The sequence below is a fragment of the Penicillium malachiteum genome, assembly GCF_028827825.1.
Source record: "Penicillium malachiteum strain IBT 17515 chromosome Unknown utg000005l:1.0-9002435.0:326005.0-9005861.0, whole genome shotgun sequence".
Taxonomy (NCBI): Eukaryota; Fungi; Ascomycota; class Eurotiomycetes; order Eurotiales; family Aspergillaceae; genus Penicillium; species Penicillium malachiteum.
In genome coordinates this window covers 4,725,835-4,742,181 of record NW_026643099.1, presented here as the reverse complement: position 1 = coordinate 4,742,181, position 16,347 = coordinate 4,725,835, and the positions used below count along the sequence as shown (strand labels likewise).

Genomic DNA, 16,347 nt, shown 5'->3' with positions numbered 1-16,347 from the left:
CTTTCACTCTTAGACCAAATCATCTCTATTTAACTGATTTGTTCCATCCAATGTCGACATAAATCTATCCGTAGGAGTCCTGATCCTCGACGGGATGCTCGGGGTTCTTAGCACATCATCGCTACGCCGCATTGCGTCTTATGGTAAATCCACTTCACGTCAATGGCTAACAAAAGCACCCCGCCATTGAAAACCATCCTTCTACCCCTCATTCGTCCCAAAATAAAAGAATGGCTATTTCTGTACGTCCGTGGTATGACCTAGATCTAGTCAACGTCCGATGATGGCGCAGCAACATAAGCGGGGAAACACCACATGTCACAATCTCGAACGACAATCACGATGATCATTTATCGGACCATTTAAAATCATCCGTCTCGTTGCCGTCAGTTCCGGGATGTCATTTATAATCTTGGGTGGAGGTGTATCTTTCGAGGATGCGACTAGTTTGGATTGCGAAATCTTGGGTCAGAATAGCTTCATAGTTGCCCATAGTGGAGTGAGATAATCTAAGAACATGATTACCATGCCTTTATTACTGGAGGGCCCACGCAATTGTAGAAAGATATTTTCTCACCCCATAATTCTCAGATCATCATGGTCGAAAACAAGATCCAACGTGTAGCTGTTATAGGCGCAGGTATTTCGGGAGTCGTCAGTGCTGCTCATTTACTGGCAGCTGGGAAAGAAGTAACTGTCTTTGAAAGAAGTCAAGCAGCTGGGGGAGTATGGTAAGAGCTCTTAGTCTCGAATGTCAACAAGTACAATACTCAGGCAGTATACTAATATTTACAGGCTCTATGACAAGCGCGTCCCTATCGAAGCCCATTATCCGTCAATTAAGCCATCAAATAATCTGCGATATGTCCAAGACGAACGTGAAGGAAAAGAAAGACAGGTCCTACTACACGCACCGCCCGGGTGAGTCAACAGCCTGTAATTAGGTGAATTCAAGTCACGAGTCGAAGTTACTAATGCTATTAATTAGTCCATGTTATGAGAGCTTGACAAATAATGTGTCAACACCACTGCTACGGACAAAACTAAATCATTGGCCAGAGGGAACTCCAAACTATGTTAATCATAGTGTGCTCAAGGATTACATACAAGATACATCTCAAAAGGCCGGTGTAGATGATGCGACAATTTATGGCGCTTTAGTCACCGATATCCACAAAGAAGGACAAGAATGGCATGTTTCTTGGAAGTTATTGAACAATGAACACCAGACCAACGAGTTGGTGGAGGCTACACAGTCAAAGGTATGTCATTTCATTCTGAGATGAGATGAGATGAAACGAAGCCCCCGCTAACAAAGAAAAGCTCTTTGATGCCGTTATAATCGCATCAGGCCATTATCATACTCCTCTAGTTCCTGATATCCCGGGTCTAGCTGAAGCAAAAGAAAAGTGGCCTTCAAAGATTACACATTCGAAGTCATTCCGGAATGCGGAGGGCTTTGAAGAGAAGGTAAGCTCAGTTGTCTCTGGTAGATACCCTCCTCATTTACTAATACTTTGCAGAATGTCCTTTTGATCGGAGGCGGAGTCTCCTCAATGGATATTGCCCGAGAGATTAGTCCCGTCTGTCGTATAATTCACCAGAGTACCCGAAACGGTTCTTTCGATATTCCTGCTGCAGCATTGCCGGAGAATGCCTCAAGGATTGGAGAGGTCGCAGAGTTCAAGATCAATACTTCAACAGCGGGCAATCATTTGCCTCTTACTGCAATCCTGAAGTCTGGCGAGATCATCCACAACATTGATAGGATTGTTCTTTGTACAGGATATCAGATGGCCCTACCATTCTTCCCCCAGTATAACGACAACTCGGCTTCTGTCACCGAGGCAGATGATTCAGTACTTATCACGGATGGTACCCAGGTCCACAATTTGCATCAAGACATATTCTACATTCCTGATCCGACATTGGCATTTGTGGGGATTCCCTTCTATACAGCCACGTTCACTTTGTTTGAGTTCCAAGCCATTGCTGTCGCAGAATTCTTCTCTGGGAATATCAAGTTACCCTCAAAAGATGAATTGCGATCGGAATACGAGGCAAAGATCCTCGCAAGAGGATATAGAAGGAGTTTCCATTCCTTGAGGGGCGAAGAAGAGAGCTATGTGAAAATATTACTTGGCTGGGTGAATAACGACAGGAGCCAACAAGGCTTGCCTCCAATTGAGGGGCATACAAGTTTGTGGGTTGAAGCAAAGAAAGAGCAGATGGAGAGACTGACTAAACTATTTGACGGCTCATTGAGATTATACAATCCTGAGAGCAGTGCTAGAGAAAGCAGTGCTGGAGTGGTGGAAGCCACCGCTTGATAGTATCAAGCATGGAAGTTTAGATTAAAGTAGGCATTTTAGATGAATTAAATTCTTATTCAGAAATCGAAATATTTTGCTCTTTGGTTCTCCCACGCGCGAAGTTCAAGACTCAGTCAGAAGGAGAAATAAAAGTTCCATTGCATGTGAGTGGTCTGTGATACACCATCGCAACTTGCTATGGCGAGCTTCTACGCGCCCGATGGTGTGCAACAGACCCAATACGAGCACTCAATCCTGGCTTACAATTCAGTTCAGTCGGCAGAACTCCGCACACATCTGCCACTTTTGTCCTATGTACCAGTAAATGAATTTTAATGTTCTCTTGGTCATACGCGCATCAAATTGCGCCAACACATCCCCTCATACATAATTTGGCTGGCCTTTAGCTATCACCCCGCAAGAAGTTACCTGTGTACATAATTTAGAATTTGCCCCGCATCTTACATACACATGTGTCCACGATAGAATCGCGAGAGCTTATTGATCAGCTAACAATGTCACTGCCGATCTATAGTGATAGGACCCTGGAATCCAGAATGAAGATGCCTTGAATGCATGAAACCCCCACTCGGACTCTTCCTTCTCCATATAAAAGGCCTGCACTGCAAGAAATTTTCAAATGTCTTGTATTTACAAGAAGAGAAATCTCCGTGGACACTCATGATGTCCTCTTCACCAGTGTCCCGTACAGAAGACACAGAGAGGAGTTCTCCAATCCCGCCCGTCAAAGAGAAAGTAAAGAGAAGATGGGTGAGCTACATCTGGGATACTTTTGACAAAACACCAGAAGAGCGGCGACTTATCTTCAAATTTGATTCGGCAATTTTGACTTTTGCATCACTTGGTAAGGAATTCCGTCGCGGTTCTGATAGTGATATTCAGGATTGAAGTTAACCACTGAGCTCGGCTGCAGGGTACTTCATCAAGTACTTAGATCAAGTCAATATCAGCAATGCATTTGTTTCTGGAATGTTCGTCCCGTCTCACAATTTCCTTATTCCACCGCAAATACTTGGTCAGTCAGAGTTGAACAGTGATAGCTAAACTTGTAATCCACAGGAAAGAGGACCTGGACATGTACGGCGACCAGCTCAGTTACATGCAGACATGCTGGACTGTGGGATATGTGATTGATCAAATACCTAGCAATTTGCTCTTAACTCGCATCAAACCTCGATACTGGATTCCAACTGCAGAGGTAGAGTGCACTCAGCCACGCGCATCGTCGAACGGGAATTGACAGATAATCCCAGCTATTGTGGACAGTCCTTACTTTCTCCTTATCGCGATGTAATACTTTGACTCAGTTTTATGCCATCCGGTTCTTTGTTGGTATGTGCAAGAAGACCTAGGACTGGCATCACACTTTCAAGGATGAGGTACTGACAAGCGTGATTGACAAGGTCTGGCGGAAAGCACATTCTACCCAGGGATGCAATACATCATTGGATCTTGGTACCGGAAAGACGAACTTGCGAAGCGATCATATATATTCCACACGAGTGGTGGAGTTGCCAGTATGTTCTCCGGGTATCTTATGGATGCCGTTCTGAACCTCGCAGGCAAAGGGGGCTTCAAGGGATGGCAGTGGTAAGTCCGAGTCAGAGATCTCAAGCGTAATAGATGACCTTGAAATCGACCTAATCCCATTATTCCATTCATACAGGCTTTTCTTAATCAACGGCATTATCTCCCTCCCAGTAGCCATCAGTAGCTATTTCGTCTTGCCCGATGTTCCCGAGATCTCAGAACCGTGGTATCTTACCAAGGAGAAAGTGGCGTTGGCACAACAAAGAATGCAAATGGAAGATAGAAAGAACAGAGGGCCATTTACCAAGGCAAAACTGAAGAAAATCTTCTCTTCCTGGCATATCTATCTTCTGAGCTTGCTTCATATTCTCTTCAATAATGCCGCTGCAAGCAGCCAGCCCGTCTTTCAGCAATTTCTGAAGGAGTCCACAGACCCGACATACACCACAGACAAGGTCAACGCATACCCAACTACCACCTACGCGGTTCAGGTCGTGACGACTCTTGTGTATGCTTGGTGCTCTGATACGTTTCTTAATGGGAGTCGATGGCCACCGATAATCTTTGGTGCATGCGTAAACATTATCAGCTATGTTTCAATGGCAGTCTGGGACATTCCGATGGGGTGGAAGTGGACTTGTTATATTATCTGTGGTGCAGGGTTCGGACTGAGTGGTCTATTGATGGCGTGAGTTTATCGTCACCGACATGCCAAGATGCGCGAATTCGATACTAATTGTGGATTCTCATAGTTGGGCTCACGAGATTGCTCTGAAGATAATGAGGAGCGATCCCTTGTTATTGGAAGCATGAATGAGATGGCGTATGTTGTTCAGGTATGGCTTCCTCTTATAGTTTGGCAGCAGGTCAATGAACCGAAGTATCAGAAAGGCTTTATCACAGTGAGCTGTCTGTCTCTGTGCTTTATTATTGCTACTTTTGTTGTTCGGCATCTGGATCACAAGGAGCAGCGAGCAAAAGAGTAAGTCCATTTGGCTTGATCCATTATCACATGATCACTTTTCTGACACCTGTAATAGAAGTCAATTGGAAGGGGTAGCAGGAGGTGATGATGACTTTGGGTCGCCTGTGATCGCACCATTCGATACGAAGACCTCGAGGGATTGAAAACTATAGCCACGGCAACTTATTTGATATGGCTGAGCTTCAGTGGCCGAGTAAAAGCAGGAGCAGAAAGAAAACTTGAAGTATCCTGGGTGCCATAACCTGAAATGGGCACTTGGGTTTCCTAGTATAGGTTCAAGTTACGAGTACGGAGTACATAGACCACAATCTCCAAGAAATGAAAATGAATATCTGACCCTCAGGCTCCATAATGCCACAACTCAAATTAGCACTTGAGGATCAAAAGTGAGACATACAAATTTCACGATCTCTCAGCCCGAGGCTACATGGAAAAGCCGAACCTAGTTTGAGACTTTTCTATATTTTGCGGCTGGCGATAATATAACAAGTTTCAGATAAATGACTTTGGAACATCAATAGTTCATCGCGGCGCAGAGGGGCTGATAACTGAGCGAATTATATGGATCCTGTTCTCAAATTCAAGTTAAGCAATAATGATTTTATCTATTTCATCCCATCTTATTCGCGGGAAAACAGATCCCAAAATTGATTCGCTCTCGATTTCAGACCATTAAAATTACACGGATAGCTGATCCCTGTCAGAATGGCTCTAGATTCCACTCACTTCAAATGTTTGTTCAAGTCACAGTGGGGGCTTTGTCCTTTTGTACAAGATGGCATGACCGGATCAGCGCTGGCTGCATCTCTGACGTATCTGTTGAGGCGAAAACAGTAACTCAAATCCCGAGATCGTTCACTATCCACTACTGCAACGTCAGCGTTAAGCTGTTTGGTCGATTGATCTGGCAGAAGTATTTGAAGTCATATTTTATTTGCCGATAACAGTCGGATATTCGCTTCTTTTATCATACCTTGCGCTAGTGACTACTCCATTAAGCTAGTAGATATGAACTGGTGTGTGATAGGAGGATCAATAAAAACCTGAATTTTCGACTCGGAAATGATAAAAACAATGTGACCGGGCTCCCCAGCCAGTAGTTTGTCGCTATTGTTTTTCGCTGATCATCATTTCCCCTGGATTTTTTTTCTTTGCTCTAAATGGTTGGCTGCCTCGTATTTCTCGGTTGCTCGGGGAGAATCCTATAACAAACCAAGCTCTATCTCTCGTTTGTGATTCGCAAATTGAGGTGAGATACTTTAACGGTTTTATTTCAATTAGGGTCATAGCTCCCTCATGCCCAACCTGCCGATCATTCGTGAGTTGTCTTGATCCACGTCTCCATTTGAAAAGCTGTGGCGCTTGCATCGCGTAGTAGGGTCCAATTCACCGCTTACATATCAAGATCACTCACTTTCATTGTTAAAACACGCTTATCGTATTGAGTAAAAAGTTTAGAAATCAAATCTTGTCAATAGTCGCGCCTCACTCCAAGTTCTACCGAGTCCAAATTTAGAAAACTTCGACAATAAGTGTCCGGGGAGGAAAACGAATCCACCACTTGGATGGTCTGCTCGTCCTAGCTGTCTCCACTGATGTATGCACAGACGGAACTCGGAGTACGGATAGGGGAGAACTCCGTATAATAAATGGCCTTTCATATGGCTTGGAGTGGTAAGGATCGTCGTTAGATCGTAATGGCGTATTCGCGTCCTGGTGTTTTTTTCAGCTCATCGTGAACCCCAGGGATCGGCAGAGGGATAGACGCCAAATCTGCCCTATGTAGCACTAAACAATGGACCCGGACCAGGCAAATGTCAGACCTGATTCCTCAAGATGGATTCGATGAGCTGAACATTGAATGATCTTTAGTGATCTCGGGGAGGATACCAACCTTGAATATCTGGATGTGTGTATAAACTTGGAACAAACCACATAGTCATGAATAGCCTCCATAATGCCATTCTGAGCTGAAGTCTTTCAGTGTTATTTTACGACCCCACACGTGCCCCAGTGGGCAAGGATTTAAAACTTTCCTCGGTATTGTATCCGAGTCGGATTGACGAGAAACTCGGATCCTGCATTGCAGGGATTGGAGAAAGAGAAAATTCTGTTAAAATTGAATGACTAGTATGGATTCGGTCCGACTTGCCTAAGTAGGTCATATATTAGAGCGAATACAATATAGGGACCAAAGGGCATCTATTTTGTTGATGCCCAGGTGTCAGTAAACACATGGAGGAAGCTTGGGCCAAGTGGTTTTGATGTACTCCGTAGATCTTAAAATTTTACTTATCATCATAGATTTCCACTTCAACATAGAGTCTCCTTTCTTCTTACGTACATATTAAGATTTTTGAAGATCATGGTTTCTTCCCTCACTCCGACCCGTCTCCGGGATGAGCATCCATCGCCCCATCTTAGCGTGTGATTTGGGCTGTAAGCGACTTCCGTGTGGAGTGCGGCAAGAGTCGAGACTCCTTGTTTACGCCCAAACAAGCTGTTATACCTACGCACTGGGCCTTATGTGAGGTATTTTCTTCATCTAGATCGGAGAATTTCTTTCTTCATTTACCCTCTTAGACCTTAGAGGCTACTAGGATTTAAATTGTCAATTTTTATCTTATTCCTGAAACGCCTAGGATCTTCGGCGGTTCCCAAGGTCGCCTCACTACAATAAAGAGAAGAGCCTCGCTTAAAAGGGCGCGATATTATTAAATGCAAGAAATTCAGGGGGGGATTTTCGGTTGCTTCCGCTGCTGCTGAAATTTAGACTCGAGCTAAGGAGAAAATATGAGAGGATTGTTGGCAACTTGGCCCACATGCTCTTAGGAACTCCGTACTATGTTGAACTATTGAGTGGGGTTTACCGCGCGTCAGCTTAACAAGTCCGAAAGGAACAAAAATGGATTGACCAGTCGGTAGAAAGGTTAAATGTGAGAAAGGGGATCATCATAGGAAGGAAAAAAAAAGTAAAATTGTGTAAATGATTTGAATGCATGCGATGATAGATAATGCTAATGAAGAAACGCTGCAGATAGATCCTCCCACGTCATAATACAGTCAGTTACCAAATCAAGGATACCGAAATGCAGCGCTAGATACATGTGTATAGTTTATCAGTAGTAGATGTGAAAGATAAATAAGCAAAAAAGGGGCCCAGCCCAAACTTTGTCACGGTGTCGAGCTCGACAACTCGACACTCTTCATGCATGAGATGCATATCTACAGTGAGGTCCCGTCCAGCAGGACCCAAGATGGTCAAATATACTCAACCTTTTCGAAGCCCATGATATATGTACCACAGGTCACTTCTAATTAAGCCATGACTTTAACACCGGTATTGTCTGGGATTAGAACTCCGGGAGTCCTGGAGCTCATGCTGCGACGTCGCAGCCGCCATCCAAGATTCATCGGCCGATCGACAGGCGAATTGGTGCTCAAACCCAGGCCTGGTTTCATGGGCTTTGTCGCACTCATTCATGTGTCTACAGGTAACAGAATGAAAGATTAGCAAAAGGACTAAGACAAGTAAAGGGGTATTGGCTGACCTTGTCAAAACGTCTAATCTAGAAAATCGGCGATCACACCAATTGCAGATGTGCTTGCGGATACCAAGATGAACCTGAAGAGTCATCAGCAACTAGAGTTGGAGGCTAGAGAATCCCAGTGAATTTCCTCACATTATCCGTATGTCTCCTGAGATCTGCCATTCGCCCAAAGGTCTTATGGCACTCCTCACAAGGGTAAGATCGTCTGTGATTGGGGTCGTGCTTTTTCTCGTGCTCCGCGCAATTGGATCGCCGGGTAAAAGAGAAACCGCAGACACGACAAGCGTATCCTTTCTTTGAGGAAATCTTTCTCTTAGGAGGTGACGCAGCAACTTTTCGGGATGCTATCGAGGATCTTTTCGCAACCTTCTCTCCCTGCTTTGATTTCGGTGACTCAGGAATGCTCAAACCAGAATCAGATACGTCCTTCGAGAAAAAATCTTCACTATCCCTCACTGGGACTGTTCGCAGATTGAACGAATTGTCGGGCATCGAGAAACCACCAGCCATTTGAGATACCGGAGCGTTGATTGTCGGGCAGAGCTCTGGAACACACTGTGCGCTCCAGTAGCTACCAGTCATGTTGCCTGCTTGAATCGGAACAACTTCTGGGGGTGTTGTAGGTCCCGAGCATGCTGCCGGTATCCAGTAACCTGGTACCTGCCCAGGGAATGTTGTGTGAAGCGATGCAGTCTCGATTGGGGAGTTGTAGCTCGAAGAAGCCCTCATAGCTTGAGAGCCATAGTACCTAACCATAGATTGAGTTGTTTCGGGAAAACCGTTGTAGATCCCAAAACCAGTTTGCTCAGAAAAATCGCTGACTTTCATCGGCAGACTGTAGAAGTCATCCATGGGTGCGATTTGCGTCGGTATCGATGGAGTCACTGAGTAAGGCAGCTGACTAGTGAAGCCTCCCATGGTATCGAACGAAGGCTCGAGGCCGCATCTTGAAATACCCAAGCCGATCGGAGTCGAAAATTCCCTTGCGTGTGACGAAGTTGCGGAAACCGGCGACGAGAAGTTAGAGGTTACATCGAGGGACCTAGCATCATCTGCCAGTGAGGGCACCATAGAGGAAGATCGATTTGCTGAGCCTGATTTATGATCCATCATACTCATAATGACCTGGTGGGTTTGAGAAACTTCAACGCGAAAATTGAACGAGTAGTATGCAAATGGTAAAGCAACCACAATGGAGCTATATCCAAAAAATTATTGCAAACAAAGTAGCGACAGTGCCAAATATAAATAAGAAATGGACTTTCATCAGCTGAGTTCTTACTCATGTTTAGCCGCATACATGAGACTGTGGCTGAGAGGTAGCAAGTGGAAACGGAGAAAGAACAATACACTATTGGAGCAAAAACTGCACCGCATCGAGACTGAATCAAGGTGAAGAGTTGATAATCTAACGCCTGCGCAGACAAGGCAGAATTCAAGAAGAAGGGGTCTGCAGATGCGGTGGACAAGACAAGTGGGGAGAGAGACTAACGGTTGAAGGGGGGGTCGGCGTCCAGACAAGATCGATAGCAGCCCAAGTCTGCAGACTTGTAACGTTTAGCGCCGGAGGAAACCGATGAAGATACCCGATTTTTTTCTTTACTACTCCGTAACGGATATGTTATTGTTCAGAATTGCGTACAGGAATCCTTTTTTGGACTAGTTTTGCCGGTCCGATAGGGCAGAGAATCCAACACTTTTCAGGTGAACGCATTCTGGATCAGAGAAGCAAAAAAAATAAAATAAAAACATGCTACAGTATGGATTGACATAGGCTGTACTGTGACAAAACGAAAACCCCCGATATTCAACGAATAAACGCATCAACGGCGGCTGCAACCTATGGTCTTGGGAAAGGCTAACCATCCCTTTGATCACCGCTGGACTGGTCTGCCCAACAGCGTCGCGTCCCATGCACCAGGGTAGTCAAAAACAGCCAAACAGAATCATTTAATGAGTCCGAGGGTATGGCTCTCGGCTTGGCGAGATGCATTGGTGCGGTGCATGCTGGCCACTGGTGTACACAGCCGCCTTCCTAAAAGGGGAAAGAGAGGTGGTAATGAATGTGAAGAGTCCATGATACGGCCGATGACCATTTCACCATAATTTCAAACATACGGTCTCAATTTCTCAATTTGCCCATCGTGACTTTCACGTTATGCGGGATTCCCCTTCCGAACCGCTTGATCCATCTGTATACTATTAGTGCATGATCCACCTTTGACCCCGCAAGGTCTTTCAAGTTGCGACTCGGATCAGTACTAATTTCAGGTTGATGGTCAAGAGTAGATCGAGGACTGGGATGAAATTATTTTGGCCCATCTATTATTGATCAGCATAGTATGAGACAAAACAAAAGAACCTTGGAAATGTTCACCCTGATTCAGGTACCTCGGTTTGGCATGTTCAAGCCTGGAGATGTCACACAGTGGCGGCCACTATGGAATCCACTCTAGGGTGCGTGGTCCTAGCACTTAGGCAGTGGCCGCTTCTATGTAAACACCCTTCCTCCTCCTCTCTAGTGTGGAGTAAAGGCGTATGGGGCCTAAATGGGGCCCAAAAAAAAGTACATGGATCATGACAAGAAACGGGACAGAAGATACAGATAAAAATAAAACCAAAGAAATCAAATTCGAGAAAAAAAAAGAAAATACAAAATCAATAAAAAATAATAAATGACGGATTTATTTGCCTCGTTCCTGTGCCGTAAGTGCCATGGTTACGCGCTCCACTTGTACTCGGAGCCGTTCCACAGCGTCGATCACATCCGTGAGTTGTGCTTGTCCAGGCCGCACTAAGTTTGGTTCATGCGCATCATGTCGATCCACATTATTTTGGTCATGAACAGCGCTCCGACGATTTGTCTCGACTACGGAAGGATGCAGTGGATCCTGACATCTCGGAGCACCCGCTGAACTAGCAGAGTTACTTTGCCGTCCTCCTGTCATAAGTGAAGGGGAGCGAGAGGTTAAATGCCGGGAATGTGGCCGACTTGACTCATAAACCCAGATCATCAAGACGAAAGGGAGATGTGTGGCTCGGAGTAAAATGATACGCACGCGACGAACTATCCCCGCAGAAAGGAACAGTCGCATAGGGCGGATACACAGGAGAGGGATAAGATTCTGTTCACGTGAGTTTCTAACGTCTTCAAGGATGTAGAATATTGAGTCAAAATCTAACGAACCAGAGGTGGCATGAAATACGTCAAGCGTCGGGAGTTACTACTTTCGAGCACATAGATAGATAACCTGTAGATGGTATCAGTAAATCGATCAATGGAAGTTACATTTCCCGGCTCCAAATGAAACAGAATGTACTAACTGGAAGAGGTATTCCTCACGAGCGTGGGACATCACCTATATTTGGTGGTAATTAATTAGTAGCCATCCAATTTTATGAGCGACAAATTAAGAAGAGACCCACTCCTTCAAGGCTCATACTCATCAAACTGATCAAAGATGAGAGGAGCAAAATATTGCTCATTGAGACATAGATCAACCTGTGGGCACTGTCAGTCACATCGGCGTCAAAAGGTACATACGGTCTTGATGAGCGTGGAAGTTATTGTGGGGGCCCATGAGCTTCTGCGCAGCCCTAGCAAAAACAATAATCAGGGTGCAAAAAAAATAAAAAAAATATGAAATACAAAAGGGGCGCAATGACGGCGCTCAAGGTCATTGTCACAGCAAAACGTGACCAACATGGTATGCGGCATGCCAATTTGGTTTCCGTCTTGGGAGGGGAACATGTGGCGCAATGAAACGAAAGGAAAACAACGTACATTAAGCCATAGCCGAAGATCGGGGAGATCTAAAATTTAGCGCGTCAGAAAACTTAACATGATAGCCAACCATTTTGCCAAGCAGCAAGGATTAGGGTGTTCGGCCTGCAGGACAGCCGCTTAGTGCGGCCCTGTGCGGGAGACTAACCTCTGATGCCGTTTCCTATCATCCAATCGATTTCGCCACCGTCAGTAAAACTTGGCTTTCTTTTTATGGATCATGAAACCACTCACCAATCCCAATGTACCTGATCTGCCTCGCCCCAATGTTAGACTAAATGCGGTCTAAAACAAGGATTCTTCACCGACTTACCCAAAGAACACCTTCACCAACAAGAACGACATTTCTGCTAGAGAAAAGCGGTCACGGGCAAGAAGGGAAAACGTCGTGACGAAGGCTGAAGTTTCCCCACACCGTTAGTGATACACTGATACCAACATGGGAGGCTGTGCCTGAAGATTCCCCGTACCTGTGTACAACACCAACACCACCGGCAGAAACCGCATGAATGCTTTTGTCTGAACAAAGAGTCAGCCTCGGGCGTCCAGTGTTCAAGATGAAGCCGCACCATTTCTTTCAGCACGGGGATCTATTGATTGAATGGCATTGTCAGTGGATGGATCTTTTTTCCAGGGCGACTTCGACCTACTAAGCTCCCAAAATATCCATTCAAGCTCACAAGCGAGCATATCCTGTGCATATGGTTGCGTCAGAGCTGATGATCCATGAACACCAATGAAATTGAGACGATCCCACCTCGGAACCAAAAAGAGAGCCTCCAACGACAGAATGTCGAATGACAAGTCGAGAATGTAGTCACTGTGTTTGGCTAGCCCGATGATTCCTATGACACGCCCGTCAGCAAAGCAATATTGATGTATGACACATACTCAGAGTCACACAAGGCAGATTCGAGAGAATGAGTCTTACTGGTAATTATGAATGCAAAACCAACGCCGATGATACCGAGATTCCAGAGGCTCCAGAAATCCATCCCATAGAAGAGTACGCCAGCATCTATGATACCACTCAACTCGTCATAGGCGAATGCAATGATCCAAATGTCCATCACAAGCTCGAATCTTCCAATCGAATTCTGACTTCTTTCCACGAGGACTGAATAATAGAGAAACAAAAATGAAAGGAAGAATGCAGCCTCAAACATCTTTCGATACACGGGTACTCGAAGACGTGAGTACGGATCTGCTGTTCTATATTGATGATTTCTCATGTTAGACCTTGTTAATGATTCAATGCTTTTCCAAAGGCCTGTTCTTACTTTCGGTTGAATATTTGGGGCTTCTTTGTTGAGTGAACGGTGAGCGAATCCCAGAAGACAATCTCTCCCTTCCATATGTCATTAACCACACGTTGAACAACACTCTGACTGAGAAATCTTTTGGCATGCGCGATAGCAGCTATCTCCAAAGCGTTCAACCCAAAGAATTGGAAATACCGTGAAACATCATACATCGTATCTGGATCACGTAAATCGGAATTCTCTCGATTCTTTGGTGCTTTCGCACTTGTTTGGCCGAGTCCAAGAAGATTCATTGGGGTTGGCGAGCGTGATAACAAAGGCGTGGCTTCCGTTTCTTCGGCAAATTCAAAGCCAGAATTTCCTCTTTCAACCTCAAAGATGTTTGTTGAGTTACGACGAGGGATTGGAAGTTCTTCCAGCAAGAACTCAATCGTCTCACTCTGATTCAAGTGACATAAGAACTGCCATGCGACAAACTCGCAGGCTGTCCCGCGACTTTCATTCAATCCCCAGTCGTCATCGACAGCACTTGTAAATTCCCATTTGAGGATCATCAAGGCAATAATGATGAACGGGTTATGGCTATCTTCAGCCAAGGCATGTACCAGCTGTCGAAGACGATGCCCACGAGTTTCATGCGTCATCTCCTCGAATGAAAATGACATTTCACCCACAGCCGTGCGGATAAATCTATACTAAAATATTAGCCTTGCTCTGTAATTAGGTACGATCGCAACTATCTTGTTTACCGGGAGAGTTTTGGGATCACAGAAAACAACGACTCATCAGTGTCGATGATGGGAATTTCAACAAATTCCATATCGGTATCCATGTTGAGACTGGCTTCAGTGTACATGATACTAGCAGTAGTAGGTTCGCTATCTGAGCGGCAGGCGGGTCCAAACATTGAATCAGATTGGATTGAACCTTGGAACGGGTGCAATCTGGATGCAGTGCAACGACTCAAACTGTAATAGATGCACGTACATAAATAATAGTATCAACTTTGGAATCTTTGGTTTTTGCTCAACTTAATCTGCTTCCCAAAGTTAGTTTATTCCTGCCAATGTCGATCGAGCGCTCAACATCACGATATAGCCAAGTCTTTAACCCACCTGCATACATGCACCCCTGGATGTTTATTTGTCCCGGGCCGAGTCGGTGTGTCCCGATTTCCAGACAATTCTCCTTCGTAATCACCACACTGACTGGTGCTAAATCAATCAACCAGTAGAAAAAGGGGAAATTCGAATAAAAACATGGTCTTCTCTTTCAAAATATTTCCAAGGAGTTGCTGAAACGTGAATTCAATATTTGAGGCTTCAACTCTCACACCAAGTGCATGTGTTGGCATCTCACACCGCCTTCCTATCACGTGGTGTGTCATCAAGTGACCTCACTCGTTCCCGCTTATCGTTGGCGCCTCTATCTCCCCATTTCTACATCTCCAAGGGGACCAAAATCAAAGTGAGAGATGAGACCCATGATCCACCATGGGACAAGGTTACTCCCTCACAACCCTGTCTGCAGGGTCTGCAGGGATCGATGTGCCAGAGCTCTCAGACCTGATGTATGAGAAGTCGATGGGTGGGGGCAGATTCATGAAGAGCATCCGTGCTAGACAACAAAATGGTCTGGTCTTTGTCAAGGTCATCATGAAGCCTTACCCCACCATGGAGCTAGAGCCATACATCAAGGAAATTATTCGTACGCTTCCGGACCCCATTGCGGATTCTTGTGTTTGGACTAATATATTTGCAGGTGAACGCAAGCTCTTATCTGATGTGCCCAATGCATTGAGCTACGAGAGAATTCTGGAGACAAGTACCAGTGGATACCTTGTTCGCCAATATATCCACAGCTCATTGTATGATCGGATGAGGTATGTCTGATAGATTTCTATGCATAATTTACTACAGAGGCTAACTTACCGTGAAGCACACGTCCCTTCTTAGAGGACATTGAGAAAAAATGGATTGCATTCCAGCTTTTGGGAGCTCTGCGGGATTGCCATGCTCTTGACGTATTTCATGGGGATATTAAAACCGAGAATATTCTTGTTACCTCATGGAATTGGCTCTATCTCTCTGACTTCTCTTCCTCATTCAAACCGACTTTCCTCCCAGAAGATAATCCTGCTAACTTTTCTTTCTATTTTGATACATCTGGTAGAAGAACATGCTATTTGGCCCCAGAGCGATTTTTGGTCGCGGGTGAAGAGCCCGGCAATCGTCATGTCAACTGGGCAATGGATATCTTCAGTGCCGGCTGTGTGATTGCCGAGCTGTTCCTTGAGTCGCCAATCTTTACGCTTAGCCAGATTTACAAGTATCGGAAAGGCGAATACAGTCCGGAACACGGCCAACTCGCGAAAATCGAGGACCCTGAAATTCGTGACTTGATCTTGCATATGATTCAACTAGAGCCGGAGTCACGCTATTCTGCAGAAGAGTACCTCAACTTCTGGAAGAATAAAGCGTTTCCAGAGTACTTTTACAGCTTTCTTCATCAATACATGTCTTTAATGACAGATCCATCTTCTGGGAGAACCAAGGTGGACGCGGAATCAGCCAACAGAGGCGAGTCAGATGGTAGGATAGAACGAGTCTGCCTAGACTTTGACAAGATTTCCTACTTCCTCGGGACGTCATCTCGAGCATCCCAGAAAGTGTCTAGCCCTACTGTCGCCCGGCTCACAGGCAACATCCTCCCTGTCAAACTCGATCTGCCGGATGGGGGAACAATCAACTGTCAGGAACAGAAACGGATGAAGGTGTCTTGATTTTTCTGACGCTCGTTGTTTCCAATCTTCGGACAACTTCGAATGCGTCAGCTCGAATCAAAGCTTGTGACATTCTTCTGGCATTTACAGAGAGATTATCCGATGAGGCCAAGCTCGATC

At 45.2% G+C, this 16,347-nt stretch overlaps 6 protein-coding genes across 6 annotated transcripts; 3 read left to right on the top strand and 3 right to left on the bottom strand.

The window, feature by feature from the left end:
* Positions 1-597: 597 nt before the first annotated feature.
* On the top strand, positions 598-2,330 carry N7483_011773 (putative FAD dependent oxidoreductase; the record flags this gene model as incomplete). Its single annotated transcript, XM_057095200.1, has 5 exons — positions 598-731; positions 796-921; positions 989-1,262; positions 1,324-1,470; positions 1,524-2,330. 5 exons carry the CDS (start codon positions 598-600, stop codon positions 2,328-2,330), a joined length of 1,488 nt encoding a protein of 495 aa, XP_056941171.1.
* Positions 2,331-2,996: 666 nt separating this feature from the next.
* On the top strand, positions 2,997-4,991 carry N7483_011772 (putative MFS transporter Liz1/Seo1; the record flags this gene model as incomplete). The annotated part of the gene is given in 9 exon segments (XM_057095199.1): positions 2,997-3,177; positions 3,247-3,304; positions 3,393-3,531; positions 3,587-3,654; positions 3,750-3,923; positions 4,000-4,438; positions 4,453-4,551; positions 4,616-4,845; positions 4,904-4,991. 9 exon segments carry the CDS (start codon positions 2,997-2,999, stop codon positions 4,989-4,991), a joined length of 1,476 nt encoding a protein of 491 aa, XP_056941170.1.
* A 3,513-nt stretch (positions 4,992-8,504) lies between these two features.
* Positions 8,505-9,470, bottom strand: N7483_011771 (uncharacterized protein; the record flags this gene model as incomplete). Its single annotated transcript, XM_057095198.1, has 1 exon — positions 8,505-9,470. One exon carries the CDS (start codon positions 9,468-9,470, stop codon positions 8,505-8,507), a length of 966 nt encoding a protein of 321 aa, XP_056941169.1.
* A 1,613-nt stretch (positions 9,471-11,083) lies between these two features.
* Positions 11,084-11,494, bottom strand: N7483_011770 (uncharacterized protein; the record flags this gene model as incomplete). The annotated part of the gene is made up of 1 exon (XM_057095197.1): positions 11,084-11,494. The coding sequence occupies one exon, from the start codon at positions 11,492-11,494 to the stop codon at positions 11,084-11,086; it is 411 nt and encodes a 136-aa protein (XP_056941168.1).
* Positions 11,495-13,459: 1,965 nt separating this feature from the next.
* On the bottom strand, positions 13,460-14,352 carry N7483_011769 (uncharacterized protein; the record flags this gene model as incomplete). The annotated part of the gene is made up of 2 exons (XM_057095196.1): positions 13,460-14,135; positions 14,195-14,352. The coding sequence occupies 2 exons, from the start codon at positions 14,350-14,352 to the stop codon at positions 13,460-13,462; spliced, it is 834 nt and encodes a 277-aa protein (XP_056941167.1).
* A 586-nt stretch (positions 14,353-14,938) lies between these two features.
* On the top strand, positions 14,939-16,227 carry N7483_011768 (uncharacterized protein; the record flags this gene model as incomplete). Its single annotated transcript, XM_057095195.1, has 3 exons — positions 14,939-15,152; positions 15,207-15,327; positions 15,384-16,227. The coding sequence occupies 3 exons, from the start codon at positions 14,939-14,941 to the stop codon at positions 16,225-16,227; spliced, it is 1,179 nt and encodes a 392-aa protein (XP_056941166.1).
* Between the last annotated feature and the right edge of the window lie 120 nt (positions 16,228-16,347).